The sequence below is a fragment of the Elephas maximus genome, chromosome 21 (assembly GCF_024166365.1).
Source record: "Elephas maximus indicus isolate mEleMax1 chromosome 21, mEleMax1 primary haplotype, whole genome shotgun sequence".
Taxonomy (NCBI): Eukaryota; Metazoa; Chordata; class Mammalia; order Proboscidea; family Elephantidae; genus Elephas; species Elephas maximus.
Genome location: NC_064839.1, coordinates 9,492,321 through 9,518,887, shown reverse-complemented (window position 1 = coordinate 9,518,887; position 26,567 = coordinate 9,492,321). Strand labels below are relative to the sequence as shown.

The window sequence follows — 26,567 nt, the reverse complement described above, 5'->3', positions numbered from 1 at the left end:
AGCTCAGGCAAGGAGGGTGACAGTGGCTGCACAGCTTGAAGAATGTAACCTATGTCAGTGAATCGAACGTGTACAAACAGTAACTGCTGTATGTTTCACTGCGTATATTCTCAACAATATATTTTTAAAAATGCATTAAAGTAACAAATGTATTTAACAGCCATGATTAATCTTTAAGAGGTAAAAAACATGTTCTACCACAATAAAACTTTTTAAAAGATAAAAAATACAGAGTGTTTTAAGATACCGTATTTTTGCTACTGTGAAGTTTGAAACACACCTAGTTCTAAAAGTAGTAACAATCTGTTGCTGTCGAGTCGGTTCCGACTCATAACGACCTTTGGTTAGCAGCTGTAGCACTGAACCACTGCACCACCAGGGTTTCCAGAAGCAGTGAAGCTGCTCCTCTCCTCCGAATCTGAAACTACTGCAAACAACATCTGTCCCATTCCCAGCAGCACAGCCATGACCATGACCTGCTTGTCCCAGCCACGGGTGCATGCTTGTTTTGCTGTGAACAGAGGATCACTACTGACAGGGATGGCTAAGTGACACTACATTCAACACAGGAAAATCCAGTTAGTAGCTTCCTTTAAGAGTAGACCCAGTTAGTTCCGAACCCTGCCTGCCTAGGACTGAGCTGATAATTTGAAGAGTTCTGTTGTCTGAATCTCAGACTTCAAAATTAGTAATTAGATATTTAAAACATAATAAAAGGTATGTGCAGAAGGAAATCTGCACTTGGGTTTCTGGTTTCATAGTGACAATGATGTGTGTACCCAGAAGTAGGCTGCTTTACCACTTAGCACGGTGACAAGCAGTCACTCGGTAAAGCCATTATCAAAGGCCAGGTTTTATACCTTTACATCAATGGCTAAAAAAATAAAACTCAAACCTAAAGGGGATTAACTAAACATATTTGATATTTAAAAATTCTTAAGAAAATGTTCTGAGGACAGAGTGAACGTTCTCAATACCTGATATCTACGGCTACTCAATGGAAAAGATTCAATCAGATCAGTTTGCACTGAAAAATAACTTTCATCACAATAAAAAACAAGTTTTATTCTTCACTGATGTTTGGATTTGTCAGATTTAAGTGATGGGTATGTACAATAATGTCTTTAAATGTCAGTTAATGTCACAGATTAACAACACTCATTATCCAGACACCTGCACAGCTAAAAGCTAACCCTTGGCCACACCTAAGTGAGGCAAGCACCCAGGAGATATTCAGACCTACTGAACTAAATTATTTGTAGTGAATTACGTTAAAGTCACTGATTTAATAAAAAGGTACCAGAATCAAATAATCCACGAAAATGTTTTCAATCCATGATTCCCAAGGCCGAGCACTATGCCCTCTAGTGTTTTAAGCTCTTACCTGTCAATTAAAGCAATGATTATGTTCTTCACATTTACATTTTGGTGTAACTCAGCACAGGCCCGAAGAAAAGGATTCAAAGTCTGAAGGTGAAATTCATCAGGGAAAACCTGAAAATCAAGTAATTATTGATTGATGTAAGCCAAAGTATTTCATATAAGATGCTGGGCTCATTTATAGTATTTAAAATTCTTATTTGTAAAAAAAAAAAAAATCACTTTAAATCTTCTACAACTAAACTCCACCACAGTTGATCCTCATTATTCACAGATTCCATATTTGCAAATTGGCCTGCTCGCTAGAATTCATCTGTAAGCCCCAAATCAATACTCTTGGCCCTTTTGTGGTCGTCTGTGGACACAGAGAGAGCAGCGCGTGCTCCCAGCTGAGGCTCAACAAGGTGACCCTGCCTCTTCTTTTCAGCTCTCCTGCTCTGAACAAGTGCCCTTTTCACCATCTATTTAATGCCACATTTTTGGCATTTTCAAGCTTCTTGTAGGTGATTTCGATGTTTAAAATGGCCCCCAAGCACGGTGCTGAGGTGCTGGCTAGGGTTCCTCTAAGTACAGGAAGGCTGTGATGTGCCTTACAAAGAAAATGTATATGTTAGATAAGCTGCATTCTGGCATGAGTTATAGTGCTCTTGGTCAGGAGTTCAATGTTAACGAGACAACAATACATATACAACAAACCAAAAACCAAACCCGTTACCACAGAGTCAATTCCAACTCACAGCAATCCTGTAAGACGGAGCAGAACTGCCCCATAGGGTTTCCAAGGAGCAGCTGGTGGATTTGAACTGCCAACCTTTTGGTTAGCAGTTGTTTGTCCTTAACCACTGTGCCACGAGGGCTCCATATGTTAAATGAGGTGTCTTTAATCAGCAAAACTCACATAAGACAGAGTTACGTACTGATCAGTTGATGAAGACGTGTGCCCAGGAACCTAATCCTATATTTCCAGAACTGGTTCAGTGTTCATTAATTCAGCATTTGTGGCGACTTTACAGGTCCTAACTATCATGGATAACAAGACTTAACTGTACATTACTCTTGAGCCTCACTAAACATAAGCCCAGATGGAAATATTCCATTATGCAAAGTACACCTACCATTAGAATAAAGCTAATTTGAGACCCAGAAAATCTGGAACTATCCTTTCCTACATTTGGGAAAAAAATCACACCAATACAAAGACCAAGTTATTAGGTGGAGAAAGGAAAATTCTTTACTCGGGAAAGCATATTTTGTATTCTGTCAAGATTTTTTCAAAACAATGAAAATTAATAAAAGGTAAAATGGGTCCCTTTGAAAAATGAAATGTTCCTACTACCTGAATAATACACTCCATGAGATATTCTTGAGCCAAAGCATCCCTGCAATTCACAACTTGCTCCAATATGCCAGTCAAAACAATCTAAAAGAGAAAAAATAGAACCAACAGTTAAACTATTTTTAAAATCCTAAGACAGTCCTCTAAAAATGCATCTGATCTATTAACCTGGAAATCATATTACAGATTTTTCTCACATACTTCATTTCTAGATCAAATGTTCACAGGTGTCTCAAACTAAAAATCGTTTAGGATGAAGTCTACCTTAACAATTTTTTTTTTTCTTTTATGGTTTGTGTTTATTTTTAGGTCCTAAGAAATCTTCATCTAACTCAAGGTCATAAGCATTTTCTTCTAAATGTTTTATAGTTTTAGGTTTTACATTTAGGTTTATGATCTATTTTTGAGTTTTTATACATGGCGTTAGGGATGAGTCAAAGGTTTTTGTTTTTTGGTTTTTATTGTTTTGTACTGTTCCAGAACTATCTGTTGAAGTTTGCCTTTGTACCTTTGTCAAAAATAATTGATCATACACATGCAGGTCTAACCTGGACTGTCAATTCCAAGAATCGGCAAATCTGGCCTACTGCCTGTTTTTGCAAACAAGGTTTCAGTGGACACAGCCATGCCTATTCACTTCATATCATCTGTGACTGTTTTTACACTACACCTTCAGAGCTGAGTAGCTGTGATGGATCACAGGTTTACAAGGCCAAAAAATATTTACTATCTGCTCCTTTACAGAAAAAGTTTGCTGATCCCTGCTTTAGGCTCTCTCAATAACTCATGTGTCTATCATTTTGCTGATACCACAATATCTTACTGTGGCTTTACAGTAAACCTTGAACTGGTTGCTTGAGTGCTCCAACTTTGTTCTTTTTCAAAATTGTTTTGGCTGTTCTGAGTTCTTTGCTTTTTCATATAAAATTTAGAATCAGCTTATTGATTACTACAAAAAAAAAAAAAAAAAAGCCTGCTGGGATTTTGGTTGAGGTTACACTGACTGCAAAGATCAATGTGAGGAAAACTAGTATTTTGATAATCCTGAGTCTTCCAACCCACGACAATGGTTTTCAATGCAATGCTAGTTAATAAAAAATATTTACATTTAAAAAATCAGGTTTCGATTTGTATCTCATTACATAAAAAAAGGTAACAAGTAAAAAGATAAAAACCTGTTTATAACGTTCCACATTTACACCTTCCAACTGACTGAGGCGCACCAAATTTGTTCCCACTAAAATTCTCAGTTCTTGTCTCTCTCGCTCTCTTTTTTCTCTGTCCCGGCTATGTCCCTGATGCTGCATCCGCACCCAGAGCTTGTTCATTTCTGCAAAGTTGAGTAGTACAAAATCCATGGAATCATTGATATCGCCAGTTGTTTCTTCACTGCAAAAACACAATGAAAAATCCTTACACGGTATTTAAATTACAGGATCAAATTACTACCACGCCTCCCTTTCTGCATTTCTTCCTAATTTCTGTATACACCAATGCTTTCTAAAGGCCACTTTCAACTTCATTTGGCTCAGTGTTAAATTTCAAGGGGAAGAGACTAGGGAAAAATACCAAGGGGAGGACACATATAACAAGTTTAAAGGGACAAATGACCTTTCCCAAGCCCCTTCCTTGGGCCAATATGCCTTGCTTTTATGGCAACTCCCTTAATTCAAAAAAACCCATTGCTGTTGAGTCGATTCTGACTCACAGCAACCCTACAGGACGGAGCGGAACTGTCCCATAGGGTTTCCAAGGAGCTGCTGGTGATCTGAACTGTGACCTTCTGGTTAGAGGCCATAGCTCACCACCCACCCAACCAACCAAACCCACTGCCATCAAGTCGATTCCAATTCATAGTGATCCTATAGGACAGTGTACAACAGCCTCATAGCGTTTCCAAGGAGTGCCTGGTGGACTTGAACGCCGAACTTTTGGTTAGCAGCCACAGCTCTTAGCCACTACGCCACCAGGGTTTCCATAGCTCACCACCAAAAAAAAAGCTCCTTAATTCAAAAAGTCTTAAGAAATTGATACTTATGATTCACTGCTAACTACATCATTATATTGTAGAATATGTTTATGTTCTCAGTTGGATTCTAAGCTTTCTAAGGGAAGTGATCATGTATTTCCTTGCTTTTTCTATACCCTCCAGGATGGGGAACTTAAAGAAAAAAAATGTTTTTACCAATTGCCTAATTAAAGTACAAAACTAAAAGTCAATATCATAATAAAGCAAAAAAACTTCACCATCTTTACCTGTTAAGTTTTTATCTTTTCTGGATGCTTAAATTTTTTCACATGTGTGGTAAAATTATACTACGATTTTTTTTTGAAATTATACATCTTTAAAAAAATTACGAATTAACTTTTTTAAAAGAAATTAATTTCCTAGATCTAGGCAATCTCTGACATGAACAGTCAGCTCACCCGGATGGTTGCAGACCACTGCCGGCTGGCTGGCTGCCACCGTTTTAGGACAAAAGTAAAGTGGATCTGGGTACTGCAATACTGGTCACACCAAAGGCAAGAATCTCTCTTAATGTTTTGTTTTTTTTTTTTGAGTTAATTATCTAACTTGTGTGCACAGATCATTAAAATCACATAAATTCTAGGGTAAAAAGTATTCCATAAATTTGGTAACAATAAAAACTGACAGTCAATAAACCACATGAAAACTGGCTGGCACGGAGAAAATGTTAAGCATACTTCATTATTTCATCACAAATACAATTTTCAAAATGTAACTCATTTAAAAAGCCATACTTTCAAAGAATATTTGATGTACTGGAAAAATGTCCTCAGTTATGTTAGCTGAGGAAGTAGGTTCTAAAATTATATTACTATAAAAATGAAGACCTGTTTGCATAAAAGTACATTTTCTTTTATCAATGAGTTCTTTATCACAAAGGAAACCTATACACAAAAAGCTGCCAGCAGCTAACTGTGGGTGGGAGAATTATAGATATTTATTTTCTTCTTTATACTTTTTTATGTTTTTTATATATTCTACAATGAAAAAATATTACAAGTATAATCAAGGAAGAAAATTCACTTACTCTGTTGGCTCTCCTTCATCAGGTAAGATGTTCCTGGTACACTGAAGAAGGTAATTTCGAAGAAATAGACCCCTCAAGGGATGCTGAACACCACGGCACATTTCTACCAAATCTTTCAAGATATCTTTCCTGGACTGAGGAAATGACTTAACATACACAACTCCAACCGTGATCAACAGATAACTAGGAGGATTAGGAAGAAACATTTAATTAGAAAAAAAATATTGAAAAACCAAGAATGACTATGTCCAAACACAGTGAAAACAAACATTAAATAAACTAGACAGGGATCATGCTGTTCTCTCCTCCACAATGAAGAAAACGCTCTCTAACTTAAATGTAGCCACTCAGTGACACCTAAATAAATACCTGCCTATTTCTCCCTCTCACCTTTAAACACACTAAGAATAACTGTCATACTAAATTTTTTTGATAGTCAAGGCATTAAACAAAATAGCGTGTCTTTTTTTTTTTTTTCCATTTCTAAAATTCCTCAAATCTCCATATAAAAAGTAAAGTTTATTACACTCTAAATATTCATCTCAATTTGGTAACAGATTAAATAATCTCTAACGTCAGTAACAAGCCACTCCTTTTAAAAGATCCAACATGCAGAGAGGCCATGACAGCCTGGAGACTCCCGGTTACTCACAGTCTGGGGATGATGTTCCCAGCATACTGCACGAGCTCGTAGAGATCCGCCACCTTCCTTCCTTTAGCAAACTCCTCTGTCAGGTACACCTCCAGGTAGTGCAGCTCATCAGAGATAGCCATATCTTCAGCTGTGGTGAAGGACTACAGACAAACTTGTGGGCAGGTACCTCAGGACCCAGTCCTTTAGGGGGGCAGATTTAAGTGAAGATGGAATGTCTGTTGAACTTTCTTTACTTTGAAACGTAACGGCTGAAATCAAGGGTGTGAGGGGAAGCAAAGCAATAAAGACAATGTCTGTCTGACTGCTGTGGGTTCAGAAATAGCAACATCACTGAATTCCTTTCCATCTCAGAGCCCTGTGTGACAATATCTAAGTGTTCAAGAGCCAACTGCCTAGCAAACTCAATATCCTTTATAAAGGTTCTGAAAATTGAGACATTACAGCACCCATTCTAAAGACACGTAAGCAGAGAAAAAGGTTATTCTTTAAAAGTAAATTTTTCTTTTTCTCATTTAGCACATCTGCTTAGAGAAGGAGTAGCATTTGGTTAAGACAAGGAAGAATAATATAATTACTCAAATATTTAATAGACAACAAAAAAAGTGGCCTTATCAAAAACAAAGTCCGTTCAAAAGATACAAAGCTCATAGTAGCTCTTTGGTGACAACATAGACGTCCGGAGTTCACCAAGCATGTTAGAAGCATGCTTCAGCGCATCCATAAGCTTGTTTTTGTCCTATAGAAACAAGAAAATTGATGAGAATGCTTAGCTTAAATGAGATTTAACTCGGTTATATGAACTCTCTACATCAAGAATTTTTTACAAAGCTTTAAAAGTATACGTTACTAAAACCTTTTAAAACACAAGAAAGTAGATTTAGATAGTTTCACTCTGTCTTTTCTCTACAGAAAAAAAAAAAAAGCACGATTCCTGAGGAGGGATGCAGAGCTCACAGGTCTGACATATCCAGTACTGTGAGCTTCCTCGTTCAGCTCTAGTCTTGTCAGGCCCTAGAGACAGCAAAACTAGCTCCATCAATTCACATTTTACCTACAACCAAGAGAGCTGGCAAATGACTCTTCTGAAACAAGATACTATCCTGACAGTGGCTTTGTCGCAGCCCACTCCTCAGAGCCGTCTACAACAACTATCCATGCAAGTCCCCTTTTCTCTTGTAGTCTTCAAGCCCTCACGAGGCCCATGTCCCACTGAACACATACACACAGAAAACCCCTTTGAGATAAAGGACACACTATCCATAGACAGGAAAAGAAAGAATAGCAAGCTCCATACCCGTCCATTTTCTTCATCCCAAGATGTTTATTTTTATTTGCAAACTTGTTTGCAAGGAAAGCAATACAATAGGTACAATCCGTTAAAAAGCTTATTACTAAGCTTTGAAAACTATTAAAGACACTTTACAAAGGTAAGGTATGCTTATGGACCGCACTGTGTCTCAAAAGAATGTGTTGTGAATCCTAGCCCCTATAGTGGTTATACGGAGCCCTGGTGGCTGAAGTGCTTGGCTGCTAACCGAAAGGTCAACACTCCTCGGAAGAAAAGATCTGGCGAACTGCTTCCGTAAAGGCTATAGCCTAGGAAACCTCATGGGGCAGTTCTAATCTGCTGGGATTGGCTGTGAGTTGGGATCGGCTCCATGACAATGGGTTATAGTGGTTATAATCCAATTTGGGAGTAAGTCTTTGTTATGTTAATGAAGCAATATTAGTGTAGGGTGTGCTTAAATCAATCTCTTTTGAGATATCAAACAAGCAGATTAAGCACAGAGAAGCAAGCAAAGATGGGGAAGAGAGATGCCATCCCACATGATGATCGCCAAGGAGCCAAGGAACAGAAGCTAAAGAGAAGAACCTTCCCCCCAGAGCCAAAAGAGAGAATGTCTTCCCTTCGAGCTGGTGCCTTAAATTTGGACTTATAACTTTCTAAACTGTGAGAAAATAAATTTGTTTGTTACTTCTGAAATAGCAGCACTAGATGACTAAGGCAGATATTATTATCATCATCACAACTTATGACCTGAAGTACCAGCCTATTTGGTTCCATTTCATGAATTTTAACCCAAAGAATCTCTAGTTTCTACACAGATGAACTCCTAGCCTGTATTTTAGAACATGAAAATATATAATTTTTCTAGTTTCTACAATAAATATAACTATTTAGGACAAAAATAAACTTGCAAGGTATTTGGGGGGAAGCTGAATAATTCAAATTGAAAGACTACTGAAATCCACTCATTCAATAAACACTCACTGAAAAAAAAAAAAAAAATTAAATGTCAAGCACTCCCTCGGTCTGGGGTAGAGAACCAAAGAGGCTAGTAACTCAGGGCAGATGCTGGCTGGCGTGGTGGTAACACAGTGGTGTGCCAATACAGACAGGGTCTCTTGCAGTCCCAGAACTTACATTCTGCTACAGTAGACAGACAATCCCTAATCATAACATAAACGTGAGTAAACAGGGCCAGCTGCAGAAACAGCTTTGCACAGTGCTTGAGGGAGGTGAGCACTGAAGACAGATGCTGGTGGACGCTGGAGGTTAGCTTTACCAGAACCAGCGGTGCTACGTGGCTTCAGAACACATGCAGGTGCTTCCCCAAGTAGGCTGCAACTGTGTGCCCCTCACTGTGATTCTTACCAGGCATCTTTTCATCTGGAATGACTGGACCTTCACAGCCTGTATTGCTTCATCCAAGAGCTTTTCCTGCTCATCCTGAGGTGACTGCTGTGTCGTAGGCTGAAAAACAAAAAAAACTCCCACCAACGTCTCATTAGAACTCTCTTCTAGCCAAAACTGCTGTTTCTACAGTTCTAGCCATGGCTAAAACTCTTCCTAGGCTTTCATATAAGCCTCATTCTAGTTCAACATATCAAACTTATTTCCCAACTTCTGACAACTCTGGGCTGTGCCCAGTCACTTAATAGCATGAGACTGCTGAAGGGTAACAGTAACATGTACAGAGAATTTCCTCTTTCAGAAGCTACCTCAACATTCTTGGAGCAGAGTGCCCTCAAAGAAACACGTGCTGGTGGTTTATGGTTGTCTGTATTGTATTAATAAGCTTTGAATCTAACCAACTGAAGCGGACAGCCACCCAACTCGTCTAATTCTTCTGACAAGTATATCACAAAAACAAGCAAACCCGTTGCTGTCGAGTCAATTCCAACTTACACTGACCTACAGGACAGAACAGAACTGCCCCATACGGCTTCCAAGGAGCAGCTTGGTGGATTCGAACTGCTGAACTTTTGGTTAGGAGCCAAGCTCTTAGCCACTATGCCACCAGGACTCCTTCCCTTATAAGTTCAGTCTAACCCAAATCTCTAGAACTCTTTTTCTCCAGATTACTCTTCATCTGTGTTTCAGTCTACTGTTACAGCAAGGAACTAGTTTATGAGGTGACTAACCCCCTTTCTTCTTACGCAATATGTAACAAGGGACTAAACAGCTTGGAAATAAAGTAGTGGAAATTGTTAATAATCAGTATTAGAACACCAAAAAGAGTCCTCTTCTCAAGCACCTAGCTTACATCATTTCAAATATACAGATCTGCAGCTCTAAGGAACACGATATACCCAGAAACTCTTCTCTCTGCCATCAGCAAAGCTCTGCCTGCACAATGAACTAGCTCCCTACAACAGAACCCACTCCTTATTCCATGGTGTAGAAACACTGCTCATACCCCTAACTCAGCAGGACGCGTGTTATCATTGCAAATACAGGTCACTTTTACATCCTTGAAATCCAGCATTGCCTGATTCCGAATGGATGCTTCCTAAGTGTTTACTGTAGCCCTAGTGGCACAGTGGTTAAAGCGCTCGGCTGCTAACTGAAAGGTTGGCAGTTTGAACCCACCAGCCGCTCCATGGGAGAAAGACGTGGTAATCTGTTTCGGTAAAGATTTACACCCTTGGAAATCCTAGGGACAGTTCTACTCTGTCCTATAGGGTAGCTGTGAAGCAGAATCAGCTCAACGGCAACAGGTTTCGTTTCATTCTGGTTTTCTGTAGAGTCACTGTGAGTAGGAATCAACTCAACAGCAGTGGGTTTGGTTTGATTTTTTTGGTGTGAATGAACTAGCTTTAGAATGTTTAGATTTAGATTACGCAATTAATAAAAATAACAAAAGACAGAATGAATCGTAAAGGCAGAAAGCAAGGACTAACTAAATCTGGTCTGTTTCATTACCCCCAGACAATAAAAACATGTCATTTTGAGATCAACAAAGGAACATGAGCCATATAATCCCACTTCTGAACTGGAATCATTCACAAAAATAGAAAACTTTCTCTTGGTCTAATTTTGGAAAAAGAAAAAAAAATTGAATAACAAACAATGCCAAGCATCTCCTTTGATTTCATACCTATGATAAGCCCTAGTAAACTGAGTCTCCTGAACTAAAGTCTTCCTCAGAAGCATTAATGACACTAAATTTGAAAGAAAAAGTTAGGGTCTATTAAATTAAACTTGAAGAGAACGTGAATTTATACAGCAGAATTTTTAGTGCAAAATGCTGTTTTCAGAGGCCAGACAACACCAGTATTCAAGGATTCTGACTTAATGAAATTCAGTATTCACCCTGGGCTTATCCTCTGAGAACTTCAGTGGGCCCAAGTTTGGATGTTTTTAGCTCCTTACCTTTGAATGTAACAGATTTAACAATTATTAGCATGAATGGATTCTGCTACGTTCAGATGGCCAGCTCAGAAATAAGCGTTGTTAGCTGTTAGGTGACGTTGAGTCGGTTCCAACTCACAGTAACCCTATGTATAACAGAACAAAACACTACTGGTCCTGTGTCACCCCAGAAATTAGTGGTATAATATTCATAATAACTACTTTTTTTTTATAGCAAATAAAACTGTGGTTATAACGAGATTACAAACAGTTCCAAAAACATTTTAATACAGCTGATTAGTTAGTCGTCTTTAAACAAATGAAAAATATTTTAGCAAAATTCTTCTACTTTCTATCAGCTGGACTTAAAACTAATAGATAAGTATATGTAGGAAATTACAGAAGACGACTTACTACTAAGTAGGCCACAAATGAAAAAATAAGCTATAATAAAAAAGCATGTTTTTAAAAATTACTCATTACACACAAAAAGAAACAATTTTTGACGGTTATGAGGGAGGGGAGGGGTGGAGATGGAAAAACACTAAACAGATAAGTGGTAACTTTGATGAAGGGTAAGACAGTGCACAATACTGGGGAAGCCAGCACAACTTGTGCTCCACAGACACATCCAAATTCCCCGAGGGACCAAATTGCTGGGCTGAGGGCTGTGGGGACCATGGTCTCGGGGAACATCTAGCTCAATTGGCATTAACATAATTTATAAAAAAAAGTTCTCATTCAACTTCGGTGAGTAGCATCTGGGGTCTTAAAAGCCTGTGAGTGGCCATCTAAGATATCCCACTGGTCTCACCCTTTCGGGAGCAAGAAGAGTGAAGAGTTACACGAGGGAAAGATTAGTCCAAAGTACTAATGGACCACATCTACCAAGGCCTTCACCAGACTAGTCTAGCACAACTAGATGGTGCCTGGCCACCACCACTAACTGCTCTGACAGGGATCACAGTAGAGCATCCTGGACAGAGCTGGAGAAAAAAGTAGAACAAAATTCTAACTCACAAAAAAAGACCAGACTTACTGGTCTGAGAGACTGAAGAAACCCTGAGAACATGGCCCCCGGACACCCTTTTAGCTCAGTAATCAAGTCACTTCCGAGGCTCACCCTTCAGCCAAAGACTAGACAGGCCCATAAATCAAAACGAGACTATAAGGAGGCACAACAGCTCAGGGGCAAGGACTAGGAGGCAGGAGGGGACAGAAAGGCTGGTAATAGGGAACCCAAGGTCGAGAAGGGAGAGTGTTGACATGTTGTGGGGTTGGTAGCCAACGTCATAAACAGGATATGTACTGTTCAACGAGAAACTAGTTTGTTCTGCAAACCATCTAAAGTACAATTTAAAAAGTTACTTATAAGACAATATAGTTATGATACAAATGGCTATTCTAAGGGAGTATTCTGACTCCCTCCATGGGACGCATCACATACAGCAAAAACGGTTACAACACAAACATGCTATCATTAAAACACAAGCCAGACAACCAGTGTATCCTCATTCACGAACATGGTTTCCCATTCACAAATGACTGAACAACCTCTGTACTTATCGGCTATATGAATCCTAGAAAAACGGAGACACCATATAATCGAGACAGAAATTAACCCCAAATGTCCACCAACAGATGGACTAAAAACATGTAGCATATCCAGACAATGGAATATTATTCACCCATAAAGAGAATTAAAGTTCTAATATGTGTTATGACACGGATGGACTTTGAAAACATTATGCTGAGGGAAGTAAATCAGACAGAAAGGGACAAATACTTTATGATCCCACGAAATAACAAAAAAAAAGAAAAAAAAAGTCTTTTTTTTTTTTTTTTTTTTAAGAACGGGCATATTCAGAGACAAAAGTCTGTCAGTGGTTACCAGAGGCTGGGGGTGGGGGTGGGGGCGGGATGGGGTGGTTACTGTTCAAGGGGAACTGAGTTTCCACTGAGGATGATGATGCAAAACTTTGGAAAATGGTCAGTGGGGCTGGCTGCACAACATGGTGGATGTGTAACTAATGCCACTGAATTGCGGACTTAAAAATGGTTAAAATACATATCTTACCACAATAAGCTTTTTTAAAAGGTTGAAATTAACATTTGTGATTACACCCATTTTAGTCTGAGACGAGGTCAAACAGCCCTCCCGAGTCTACACAGTTATAAGGTGCAGAGAAAAGAAAAGCAGAGCATGAACTGATAACTTATAAAATTACCCTCCACTCAAGCAACGGAAACGTTGGTGGCGTAGCGGTTAAGAGCTATGGCCGCTAACCAAAAGGTTGGCAGTTCGAATCCATCAGGCACTCCTTGGAAACTCTATGGGCAGTTCTATTCTGTCCTATAGGGTCGCTATGAGTCGGAATCGACTAGACAGCAAAAGGTTTGGTTTTTCAAGCAATATGCCTTCGTTTCCTGTTCTATAATACAGTGATAATAAGAGTACTTATGTCACTGTTAAGAGAAATAAATGAAACGATACAAGTAAAGCTCAAACAGCCTAGCACTGAGTAATAAACACTTACTATGTGTTTCCATTATCGTATCCTCCTTAAATACAAGCAATTCTTTCCACCCACCCTATTAACCTAATTGTTGGTCAATCCTCCCACTTGAATGCTGGAGATATAATCTAACAATATTATGAAAATTTGTTGTAAGATGAAAACACTAATCTCACAAAGATACAAAATCTCATGATGTTAATGAAAGCGCTACTTTTAAAATAATGATAAGCCACAAATTAACAAATGAAATAGGGAGAATTAAGGATGAGGAGGGCTGGGAACTTCAAAACATAATAAATCCGGATACCAAAGTGGTTTAACTTCCTTTACCAAGACATTTCCCCAGGAATGCTGGGATAGAGCACACCATGAGCATTTACTACTACCAGCTTCCCCTGCTGGCAACACCCTTTCTTCTCCACCTGGAGGAATTCTGCTCACCAGGTGGTTCAGTCCATATGTCACTTCCTATAGTCTTCCCCAAACTCCAGACAGAACTGCTCCCTTCGTGTCCCAAGGCACTGAGAGAGCAGTGCTAGTAAAGCAATCCTCACACTGTATCACAGTAAGTTCAGCTTCAGTTCTCTGAGAGCAAGGACTGTGCCTGTACCCGGGGCCTAGCACTATCCACGACACAGAAGGCACACAAGGTGTTTGATGAATTCTAGAATTTTAGGTCTGGGACAGGCCAAAGAGGCCAACATTTGTTTTCAGATGCAAAAGTGAGACTCATAAGACTGAGTGACTCGCCCAAGTCACAGACACAGAGGCTGTGACAAGGTCGATTCCCAGGTTTCCTTTCCAATAAAATTCATGTAGACAGGGCCGCCCTGTCTGGCTCACTGCTCCAAAATGCTCCATCAAGACCAGAACCTGGTGCACAGCAGAACCTCAATGAAGTGCCTTCCATTACAAAACACATGTCAGTCTATAAACGGTGAGCAACAGACAAATTCTAGTTAAATATTTACACCAGTCTTATATCAATTCCGAACTGCAAACGTTCTGAAAAATACGCAGAATCATCCATCTTGCATGGCAACATATGAAAAGAGTAAAAATTACATATCAAAAATTCCTTTCTGCTTTCTGGGATTAATACATTTAAAAGGAAGACTGCTTCCAGGCCTACTGAAGTCTGCCCACATACACTGACATACAGTACCCTAGCATGTAAAAACATTATTTATACAGTGCAGACTATGTCAAACGCTAATAAAACCCAAGCGTCGACTTGCCTTGGTAGGAACCAGACACAAGGGTTCGCATTTTCAGGAAGTTCAAGTCTACCGGCCTACAGCCCCTCCACGACGGAGAGGAGCCAAGGAGAACGACCACTTGCAGCGTGTCAAAGGTTAGGATTTCACCAGGCGGAAGGCAAGGAGAGCCATGGTGCCCGTGGACGACGAACGTCCCCAGCAGCTCTGTCCCTTCCGACCGCCAGCACTCAGGACCGTAGCACGCGTCCTCCCAGGGCACTCCCATCTGCAGCCCTGGACTTCGCTGACCTGCCCTAACAGCCCAGGGGCCCCGATGGGGCAGGGCCCGCATTTCGGCACCGGACAGGCCGCGGGTCCGGCCGAGCGCCACCCCGCACAAAGGTGGGCGCGCGAGCAAGCGAGCGAGGGGCGACCTCAGGGCGGGTCCGGCCGCCGCCTACCGCCTGGGGTCTCGACGCCCCCGACCGCCGACGCCCAGACCCGGACGCAGGCTCCCCGCATGCAGGGGCGGTGGCCGGTTTCAGCCGGAGGCGGCCGAGGCCTCCATGGCCCCCAGAACCGGCAGGCCAAGACGCCCCCTCAGAGAGGTCGCCGGTCTCGGTGCAACGGCCGCGGCCAGGAGCCACCGCCCACTCCGGCCCGGAACGGCCCGCCCGCGGCCTTCGCCGGCCCGTCCCGGCTCCGCAGGCCAAGCCGGGCTGGCCTTTGCCCCGAGCCGGCTGTACGGCCGCCACCCTGCCTGCAGGGCTCTGGGCCGGCGGGAGACCGCAGGGGCCGGGAGAAGGGTGGGCCCGGGCCCGCCGCCCCCCAGACTCACCATGGCGAAACACCGAGCCCGCAGCCGGAGCAGCGTCCCCTCGCGGAGCCTCCCGCGGTCAGGTGACGCTGCGGCCCCCGCACGCCCCGCCCTCCCTGGCCCCGCCCACGGGCCTGCAGGGGGCTCCTCCATTGGCCCGCTTCTGCGAACCCAAGTCTCGCGTGTTTACTGGCCGTTGCCACTTATCGCCGGGCTGACGGACCTGGGCGCCAGCCAGTCTCTCTACAGCGTGTGGGAGGGGGCGGGGCCTGGAGAAGCCTACGAGGAGAGCACCGGGGAAGCACTCGGTGGCCATGAGAAAGGAGACAGCGAAGGGAAAGGCCACGTTTGATGAGCTGTCAAGGAAAGACTAGAAAGAGATGGAGCCGTCCACGTTTAGCCTCTGCCTTGGGAGTGCCTCATGATGCGCGTGCGCAGAAAGCAGCTCAGGATTGGCTGATGGGAAGGCATTGACCTCTCGTTCTAACCAATCAAGATGCGCCTGGGGGCGGGCCTTGGCTCTCGTTGGCCGGCGAGGGGTCTGCGCGCGGGTTTCGTCGCGTCGCAGCTGCTTGAGCCAGTCGTTCGGGACGGCGCCATGGAGTCAGGGCTGATCGTGCGTTTCGCCCCGCGCTTGGGCATCGCCGAGCCAGGTGTGCTGAGGTGAGTCCGACCGCGCCCGGCAAGGGCGGCGCCCCTGCCCGATCAGCCTTTCCAGCGCGACGGGCAGCCCCGGAGCGCAAGTGGGACGCCGACTTACAGCGATCCTATAGGACAGAGCAGAACTGCCTGCCCTGGAGGGTTTCCAAGGAGCGGCTGGTGGATTCAGACTGCCGGCCTTTTGGTTATCAGCCGAGCTCTTAACCGCTGCGCCATGAGGGCTCCATGAGATGGCGAGAAAGGGGCCATTGTAGACATCCTGGGAACAGCTGGTTCTGTGGGATGCCCGGTGGTGGGAAACGGGAAGTCGGGGAGAGCTCTTGAGGGTCTGTGTACGACGGTGGGCTGGACGGGCGCGGTACAGACCCTGGAGGTCCCTGTAGAAAATTGGGGCTGTCTGTGGGGCTGAGCGCGGCCAGGTGGCTGCTGTCGTTGAAAATGTGGGGGAAAGGCCTCGGAAGAGGTGCTGTTTGCGCTGAGACCTGATTGATGGGAAGTGCCACCATAGGAAGAGCGACCCAAGCAGAGACAACAGCCCGTCAAAGGCCTTGAGATGGGACGGACTTTCGCCTGCTCCGGGGGTGGAAACAAAGACAGTGTAGGTAAAGCTGGAGAAGGGGACTAATCGGGGTGCCCCGTAGTTGGGAGTGAAGGAAAGGAGAGGAGCCTTTCTTAAAAGGTTTGTGGTAAGACCTGCTGGACTCAGCAACCAACAGTGGTTCTCAGAGTGTGGCTCCTGGACCAGCAGCATCAGTATCATCTTGGCGCTTGTTAGAAATAAAATTCTTGAGCCGTGCCCCAGACCTGCTGATCAGAAACTGCGGGGATGGGACCCAGCCCCACCACACACGCACACACACGCACGAGTTTCACAGACACTAAGGTTTGAGAACCACTGATTCAGAGGAAGGGGAAGAAAGTAGTCCTGGTTTAACCTGCCTGCCACTGTGATTGTCCATACTTGTTCCAGTGATGGGAAGTTTTTTGGAAGAATTGAAGAACTTGCTTTTTACCTGAAAGCACTTGATCCCAGTGGCGTCTGGAATCAGGGGGCAGTATTGTTCTTATTGAGCCCCCCAAACGACATGAGCTTCATTCCAAGCCCCAAATAAACTTGTGTAGTAATTAGGCTCAGGATGAAGTCCCCAAGGCTGTAATCATTGCTTACCAACGTGCTGGGCAAACTCCTGGACAAGAGTTTTAGTGACCGTGTTGCCCTTCCAACCAGGAAAGCAGAAGAGTATTTGCGACTGTCCCAGGTGAAGTGTGCTGGCCTGTCTGCGCACACCACGGAAACCAGCAATGCAGTCATGTGCCTGGACCTCGCAGCTTCCTGTATGAAGTACCCCTTGGACAGGGTACGTAGGTCCCAGTCAGTGTCTGAATATCCAGTGCAACACTGAAGCTTAATCATGCATTTTAATTTCTGGCTGGACTAGACCCCATCCTAACAGACACACAGTCTCTCTGTCTTTCCTTCTCTCCTCTTTAGCAAATAATCATATACTTTAAGTGGTGGCATTAAAAACAAAGCTAATCAGCAAATGTTTGTTACCTATATATTTACCACAATAAAAAAGACAAAGGAAGGAAAAAAAATCCTTTGGAACACATCTCTACTCTGACACACATGGGGTCACCATGAGTCGGAACTGACTTGATAGCAATGGGTTAACTCCTTGCAGAGGACAGCACTGAATGCCAGCCCCTGTGGGGTAATACGTATTTGCACAGTCATTTGAGTAAGATATGCCTCATTATATGTTGTGTGTTTGCAGTCATATTGATGGTAAGTCCTATGGCAACTTTTGCTGGGAGAGAATAAACATGTGCCATTCAGTGAAAAGCAAAACAAAAACAAGAGTTGTGTGGACTCCCCATTGCCATCAAACATTGTCCTCATCTAACATTCCCGCCGCTCTCGAATCCTAAATTTAAGGTACGCTGTTCACTCACCCTCCCCTGCATTTTCATGACTTAGGGCTTTGTAAAGGCAGCAACATTTTTCCCTAAAATGTCTTCTGGAAAACTTACTCATCTTACATGACTCTGCCTTGCAGTTACATCCTCTGTAAAGCTGTCCTGGGTTATCCCAGGCAGAGTTGCCTCCCACAGTTGTCGAGCCTCCTGTTTTTCCCCCCGTTTCCCTCTTCCCTTTCCCCTCCTGTGCACACACACCCTCCCCATCCCACTCCCACCACTTTCCGTTTCTTTCCCAATGAATTGCATTGACGCTTTCTTTGAAAAAAAAGTACAGTAACCGTCTATGTGTCTCCATGGTTTTTTATTCATTGTTTGCCTATAGTGACACTATGTTGTATTTTAAATTATCTCTTCCTGATTACCTTTTTATATTATAAGCTTAAGAGTAATACTTGGCCTGATATAATTACTGATGATTGACTAAATGAAACTAGACCTTTAGGTACTGTGATTTGTCACGGAATTAATCAATTGTGAGAAGTTGGTGCCACTTTATTAAATAAGTGCTTAAGGGCACTAATAGCAGAGAGCTTACAGTTTTTATGATTTGTGTGTGTGTGCTTCCTTTCAAAGGCTTATTTAATTAAACTTTCTGGTTTGAACAAGAAGATGTATCAGAGCTGTCTTAAATCTTTTGAGTGTTTACTGGGCCTGAAATCAAATATTGGAATAAGAGACCTAGCTGTACAGTTTAGCTGTACTGAAGCAGTGAACATGGCTTCAAAGATACTGCAAAGGTATGGGCATAAAGACCTTAACTGAAAATTCATAGTGATATATAAAGCACAATTATCCAGTGTCCTATTCTGGTAGATTTTCAATCTTAAAAGATAACTAATATGCTAAAGTGACAGGTGCATAACTCATGTAATAAAATAAAGCTTGTAAGTTCTGATTTGCATTTATCAGTCCCTCTTGAAGTAATATTTTCTAACAAATAATTCTGCGAACACTGCTTTCTCTTAGCTATGAGTCGAGTCTCCCACAGGCACAGCAAGTAGACCTTGACCTATCCAGGCCCCTCTTCACCAGTGCAGCACTACTTTCAGCATGCAAGTGAGTATGCCTTTTAATACTGAGAGAACTTCCCAATTTATAGACGGGTGTTTCAGTCCCAAAGAACACTTCATTAAAGTTGATTGCAGTCAGCACATATTTTTCCCTGTAAATGATGTTAAGAGTAGTGGCTAAGTGACCAGATTCCCACTTTATCCCGTCACGTAGCTGACCACTTGGAACGAGAAGTCCACTTGCTGCGTGGCAGCCATTCATATGTAAGCTGATTGTTCTGACTCCAGGGTCTGCCTTTTATAAGTGATGAGATCTGTTCATTAACAGTGGTCATTTGTGATTTTCTGGTCATATTTAAAAAAAAGAAAGTACTGATGGCAGTTGTTTTTCAAGTCATTTATAAGACAGTTCCATTATAAAGTCTTACACCTGAGTCTTAAAATTGTGGGTTATCTATGTGTATAGAAATGACACCCTAGAAATACTAGTAATTATTGATAGCTTTGTGTAAAGTTGTCTTGTTTTTGTGTTGCTGGAAAACTTCTTAGCAAAAAATGTAGTTGGCACTTAAAGAATGGGTTTCTTACTGCCCGGCCACTCATTCTGGCGTACTTGGCTTTACTAGCTCATACTTAGCGTGATTCATTGGTATTTATGGAAACTGTTTCTTTGATCTCACCAAGGTGTGTGTGTATGGGGAGGGGAGTGTAGCTGTTATTGAAGAAAGTAGTGAGAATTGTTACCAGAAACCCCACTTCCAAACCAAATTACACTGAGCAGAGAAGGTCTGAGCAGATCTGCTATCCTGAATGAGAAGTTTGTTTTCTAGTTTTCGTTAGAGGTTGTTAGTGGAGTTTTACTGGGTGGGGGTTCTTGGGGGGTGGGGGTACATCCCTGTAGTATAAATATAAGCATTATTGGACACGTGAAAAGGCTATGATTATCATTCAGCCAATTACAGCAAACCCGTGAGAGCTGGAACTCGAGGGGACTGCCTTGTTTTTCCAGGTATCACAAGTTTTCCATCTTTGACAGGGTGCAGTCTTACTACTTTCTATCGGTAAAAATATTTCAGTTTTTTTTCTCAGACAGGTTTCTGCCTTATACAGGTTTCAGCTTTAGTTGGTTTTACTGTAGTGACATCTGATATTTACTAAGAAAGAGTTTTAAAAGGTCTGAAGCACGCTATAGCAAATTTTCTTGTGTGCCCCTTTTATTCCAGAAAGATCCTATGTGCATTTTAACTCTCTCAGGCCAACAGCCAACTAAGAAGGCACATTTCCATGGTTATAGCTAACACCATAGGCTTGAAATAAAGGAAAAACTAGACACTCGGGGCTCTTCATAAAGCATGGATGAAAAGAAATAAGTTGATAACCTGGTTGGCCAGAGAAGATGAACTGTACTGGCTTAAGAAAAGTAATTTACTGAACTCTTTTGTAGGATTCTAAAGCTAAAAGTGGATAAAAATAAAATGGTAGCCACATCTGGTGTAAAAAAAGCCATATTTGATCGACTGTGCAAACAGTTAGAGAAGACGGGGCAGCAGATTGACAGTGAGTATTTCCTAGTTTAAGAATGTGTCATTCGAAAACACAGACCTGCTGGCGAAAGTTGAATATTTTCAAACTTGCAAAATGGCTGCTTTCTGAAGTCTCTATTTAATGTGGACCTGATACATTTTTAGTGAGAAATTGTTTTCCTTATTTTTCAAATAAGTAGCTTAATAACTTTTTTTTTAAAAAAAGATACGAATCCATGCCTGGAAAGTCAATTCTCTGTCCACATGCTCTGATTTTAAACACCATCCTCCATACGCAGAGGCTAAAATAAAAGCGATTCTCAAGTCTGACAAGAGAAGGCAAAGACCAGAAACTGGATGATCGTTTGCCTTCTCCCTGCCTTAGTATAACAGCGCTTACTCAGTCCAGGTGTCTGATTTTTATTTGTGATCCAAAACATGCCCCAGTACTAAAACTGAGAATAGGAGAAAAATTAACCTGGATGATGCTTTTGTTCCCTCCTTAAAGAAGAGCCTAGAGATTTAGCCACTCCACCACGGAAAAAAAAGAAGACAGTGGTTGAACCCACAGCAAAAGGTGAGGCTTCCTAGTAGCATACTAATGGGTATTCGTATACAGCAGGGGGAGTGCAGTAAACAGGACCGTGCTACCTTAGCAGCTTGCCCGACGAGTCAGATTTTAAGTAAATCATTTGACAAGACTAGTTCTCCAGGCAGTCATTAACAGAAGTATGGTGTAATTAAGGAGGCATTCTGAAGTCAAACTGCCTGGGCTCAGATCTGGCTTTACTACCTGTGTGTGATTTTAAGAAAATCACCTAATTTCTGTGGGCCTCAATTTTCTAATCTATAAAATGTGATTAATATTAGCATCCGTTTCACAGGATTTTGGTGAGGGTTAAATGAGATAATGCAAGCACAGGATAAGTGCTTGGTAAATGTTAGCTATTGATAAGGTATCGTGGAGCGCTGGGAGTGTGGGAGAGAAAAATGTTATGTGGTAGCTGCGGTTTCTAATTTCATTATTTCAACAACTTACTCTACTACCATCAACAAGACACTTTAAAGTCGACAAGTTTACTTTTTTTTAACACTTCATCTGTAAACATAGGAATTTTTAAATTGCTTTTGAAATTTTTCTCCTATAGAAACAGAGAAGACAGTAGAGATTCCACCTAAACCGCAGAAAGATGAAGATCTGACGCAGGATTATGAAGAGTGGAAGAGGAATATTCTGGAAAATGCTGCCAAAGCACAGAAGGCCACAGCAGAGTGATTTCAGCACCCAGACTGGCAGGTGCTACAAACCAGCAGTGCCCCTTCCCGCTCCGGGAAGAGCTGAGGGCTCTGAAACTTTGCTTGAACTTTTGTACCTTTTATAACAAGGATCGTAAGACTTTATGGCAAAGAAGCCAGCACAGGGGCTGTTCTGGCACCGTGCTGGCCCCTGACATCAGCCACAGTGCCTGATTTGTGTAGACTTGGCTCGCCACAGGCCTGTTCTCCTACAAAATGAAGTTAGACTTGTTTTTAAGCAAAAGACGGTCTCCTCTCCTATCCAGAATATGAAATTCAGGCTGTAAGGAGTCTTAAAGATTTTTCTTAAGTTTTTGTAAAAGTTTTTTGGTTTGATGGAATCGATAGATGGTGTAGCTTAAGTTAATAAATGTTATTTTTCTATGCATTTGAATTGCACTTGTCATCACCCTGAGAAAATCTTTGTTACGCCAAAAGCTGTGTTGATTCTAGCAAGAAGAAAGCCCAGGTTGCTGTGCACTGAACCACACTGCTCAGCAGGGCACAGTCTCTAAGTCAGACTCTGGGGTGTAAAACCCTGCTCAGCCACTTAGTACCTGTGAAGCCTTGAGCAAGTTGATTAGCTTCTTTGTGCCTCATCTATAAATTAGGAATAAAAACAGTACGTACCTCGTAGAGTCATTTGGAGAAGTAGTAGCATGTAAAGCATTTACCGCAGCACCTGATATGAGTTAAGTATTCAGTAAATACAAAATAAAGAGACTCACTCGTATAGAGATCTCACATAATGAATTACTCATGAGCAGCATATTATGAGGTCAAGAAATACACCAAGGTTTATTTTTCTTTGATATCCACATATATAAAATCAAAAAAACAAACCCATTGCCATCAAGTTGATCCCGACTCATAGTGACCCTATAGGACAGAGTAGAACTGCCGCCATAGGGTTTCTATGTATATACAAATTGAAGAATGTAATGTTATCGAATACTATTTATTTGAACTATGAGAAAAGGCCTTTATGGATGGCAAGAAGTTGCTACAGGCTCTGAGGCATCATGCCCAACATGATTCCAACTAAAATAACAGTATATGATTCAGTTAAATATTTCCATGAAGAATGCGAAAAAGTGGTTGCATCTGAATTTTTTTTTTTAGTCTACTCAGAATGGCATCAGTAATAATAAACTCAAAACCATTGCCACCGAGTTGATTCCAACTCACAGTGACCGTATAGGACAGAGTAGAACTGCCCCCATAGGGTTTCCAAGGAGCAGCTGGTGGATTTGAACTGCTGATCTTTTGGTTAGCAGCTGAGCTTTTAACCACTGTGCCACCAGGGCCCCCTTAGTCATAAGAGTGGCAGCCTTTTAATTACCTGTTATGAGTAAGGCACACATACACCTGCTGAACATTTACCTAAATCACTACCAGAGTGGTTTCTCTTTTTCCCTGCCCTTTTTAATTCTAGATATTTAGGCTAAGGCTAAAGAAGCAAGATAACCAAGTGATTCCAGTACAGGCATAATGTCCAGCAAACCCTGTAGTAGGCTATGAGTTTTAAAACCATGCACAGTTGGGTTTAAATTCTGGCTCTGCCACTTCCACCCTAAGAAAATCTCAAAATCTTAATGAGCCTCAGTTTCCTCATTTTTAATTGGAAATATTATCTGCATTGTGAGGGTTAAAGGTAATATTTGTAAAGTGCATGGCGCTTAGAAGACAGTCACTGAATGGAAGCTTTCATTATTACTTTGATCTAAAATGGATAAGCGATTCTTTTTCCCATTTAAGAAAGTCTGCAATTTATTTTTTTATTTAATGCTAAGAATTAGATTTCAAGCTTTGGGTCAAAAGCAATCTACTCAGCACCATGTAAAATTAACTAGTAAATTCACTTTTTAATTACACTAGTGAGGTGGGATTCCTATCATTCTGAAACTTCTGAGCCTTGTTTACATAAAACTGTTGCCGTCGAGTTGATTCCGACTTATGGTGACCCTATAGGACAGAGTAGAATTGCCCCGTAGAGTTTCCAAGGAGTGCCTAGTGGACGTGAACTGCCGACCTTTTGGTTAGCAGGCGCAGCACTTAACCACTGTGCCACCAGGGTTTCCCTTGTTTACATACAGTATGAAAATAAACGTAAGTACTGTTGGTGACTTTTTCCCTTTATGTCAATAATCCTTGAAAGCAGGTGTTGGTAATTATTTTGGTTATTTCTTCACTACAAAAATATTTTAAAAGTTGGCAATACCTAATAGATAACTTGATTATTTCTTAAATTAGTTGGGAGTTGCCTTAAAGCAATTTTGCCCAAATGCACTCCTGGGGCAAGAATCCTTTCTACAATTTTCTAATTCACGCTCACTACCTAGTGAGTCAGCAGTCCAGTGGTTAGGTCCTCAACTGCTAACTGAAAGGTCGGTGGTTCAAACCCACCAGCTGCTCCTCGGGAGAAAGACATGGAAGTCTGCTTTCATAAAGATTTCAGCCTTGGAAATCCTATGGGGCGGTTCTGCTCTGTCCTATAGGGTCACTATGAGTCAGAATCAACTTGACAGCAACGGGTTTTTTATGGGACTTAGTGAGTCAGTGATCCAGTATTGTCAGACAAATCTCATTGATAAAGAGGCTTTAGGGTTCCAATTGTTTCATTTTAAATTAGTGAAAGCTTGTTAGTAGCTCTTTTTTTTTTAACAGCTCCCCATGGTTTATTTAATTAATTTTTAAATTTTTTTTATCATGAAAATGTTCAAATATATATGACAATAAACAGAACAGTCCAGTGAAACCCCATAGTCATAGCCAGTACCAAGAGTTAGCAAGAATTTGCCACACTTGCTGACCTAGGCCTCCCTTTATCCTGGAGTCATTAAGCCTGCACAGCCACGTTCCCATGGTCACAGCTCACAGAAGTTAATAGTATTTCTATTATTAAATACACAATCTGTAATTAAATTTCCTGGATGTCTCCAAAATACCTTTTATTACTCATTTCTAGAATCAAGGTCCAAACAAAGTTCACACTTGACATGCGGCTGCTAACTAATTTTTAATTATAAAAGCAATACATGCTCATTGTAAAAAAAAAAAAAAAATTCAAATAGTTCATAAAGGTGTAAAGTGAAAAGTGGAACTCCCCTCTCACCTGGTCCATGCTCCACTGTTAATTTTCTTGTAAATCCTAGAAATTGTTAATGCATAGATAGGCATTTGCCTCTCCACAAATGGGACAGTACTCTATATTAAAAAACAAAAACACACCCATTGTTGTCAATTCCAACTCTTAGCGATCCTATAGGACAGAGTAGAGCTGTCCCATGGGATTTCCAAGGAGCGGCTGGTAGACCTGAACTGCCGACCTTTCGGTTAGCAGCCTGAGTTCTTAACCACTGCACCACCAGGGCTCCTGACACGATATGTATGGTTCTGTAATTTTTTTCTTATAATGAAAAGATGTTTGTCAGAACATCTAGATCTGCTTTTAGCTGCTGCAAAATAGCCCATTACCTGGGTGCAGCAAAACTTATTTGACCAGACCCATACCGATATACACGTGTATGTGGTTTCCATTGAGCCGTTACGAACAAGAGCTACAGTAAACATCATTTTGCAGAAATCTCTGTCTACTTGTTCAAGCATGGCTGACAGATAAATTTCCAGAAATGGAATTGCTGGATGGAAGTGTGGGCATGACTTAATGGGATACATACCTATCAGAAGGGAAGAATGCCACTTTCCCCCATACCCTCCCCAACTTTAGGTATCATCATATTCTTTATCTTTGCCAACCTGATAGGTGGGAAAAGTGGGCCCTGACTATCTTTTGAAGCCCTGGTTGCATGTTGGTTAAGAGCTTGGCAGCTAAGCAAAAGGTCAGCAGTTCAAATCCACCAGCCACTCCTTGGAAACCCTATGGGGCAGTTCTACTCTGTCCTATATGGTCGCTATGAGTTGGAATCAACTCGTTGGCCACCGGTTTAGTTTTTGACTACCTTGCAGAGTTTCTCTGTCCAGCAGTCTCCAAAGGCTGTTCATTCACCGGTAAAGTTCCATTAGAAATAGATACCAGCACAGTGTCAACATAAAGAATTTTGAGCTAAGTACACACCAGAAATTGTCCATTCTCCTAAAGTGAGAACACTAAAACATCCAGAAAAATCAAGCTTCTTAAAAGTTCTTCCTTGAATTTCAGATCAAGGAGGCTAAAATCCACATTACCTCTTGTGTGGGCCTGACCTGAATATCCTCAAAGGCACTTTAGAAAGAAATTATTTCTCTAGATAAAGAATAACAGTACACAGGGGGGAAAATAATTAGAATTTGCTAGACATAGAATTCTCCCTAGATCTGCCCTAGCCAATACAGAAGCTACTAGCCATGTTGGCTATTAAACACTTAAAATACGGCTAGTGTGACTGCTGAACTGGATTTCTAATTTTAATTAATCTTGATTAAAATTAAAAATGGATACTTAATTCAATTATTGGAAAACCTTTAAGTATATTTGAAACAACTTGAGCCTGCGAG

At 41.7% G+C, this 26,567-nt stretch overlaps 2 protein-coding genes across 3 annotated transcripts in view; one reads left to right on the top strand and one right to left on the bottom strand.

Annotated features, from left to right (window-relative positions):
* Positions 1-15,691, bottom strand: part of VPS35 (VPS35 retromer complex component) — a 29,053-nt gene extending 13,362 nt beyond the window's left edge. Inside the window, exons 1-9 of one of the 2 annotated variants that reach the window (XM_049863588.1) lie at positions 15,620-15,674; positions 11,085-11,209; positions 9,084-9,182; positions 7,067-7,163; positions 6,425-6,548; positions 5,773-5,955; positions 3,892-4,105; positions 2,717-2,800; positions 1,385-1,494 (exon numbers count right to left, since the gene is read on the bottom strand). In XM_049863588.1, coding sequence (XP_049719545.1) covers positions 1,385-1,494; positions 2,717-2,800; positions 3,892-4,105; positions 5,773-5,955; positions 6,425-6,548; positions 7,067-7,163; positions 9,084-9,098 — 827 coding nt within the window. In that variant the 5' untranslated portion in view covers positions 9,099-9,182; positions 11,085-11,209; positions 15,620-15,674. Of the gene's footprint in view, positions 1-1,384; positions 1,495-2,716; positions 2,801-3,891; positions 4,106-5,772; positions 5,956-6,424; positions 6,549-7,066; positions 7,164-9,083; positions 9,183-11,084; positions 11,210-15,619 lie in introns of both variants that reach the window. The other variant, XM_049863587.1, reaches the window with a different exon arrangement.
* A 24-nt stretch (positions 15,692-15,715) lies between these two features.
* Positions 15,716-22,422, top strand: ORC6 (origin recognition complex subunit 6). The gene is made up of 7 exons (XM_049863589.1): positions 15,716-16,261; positions 17,487-17,616; positions 18,815-18,978; positions 19,208-19,297; positions 20,696-20,808; positions 21,283-21,351; positions 21,923-22,422. The coding sequence occupies exons 1-7, from the start codon at positions 16,095-16,097 to the stop codon at positions 22,048-22,050; spliced, it is 861 nt and encodes a 286-aa protein (XP_049719546.1). The 5' UTR covers positions 15,716-16,094; the 3' UTR covers positions 22,051-22,422.
* The last annotated feature ends 4,145 nt before the right edge of the window (positions 22,423-26,567 follow it).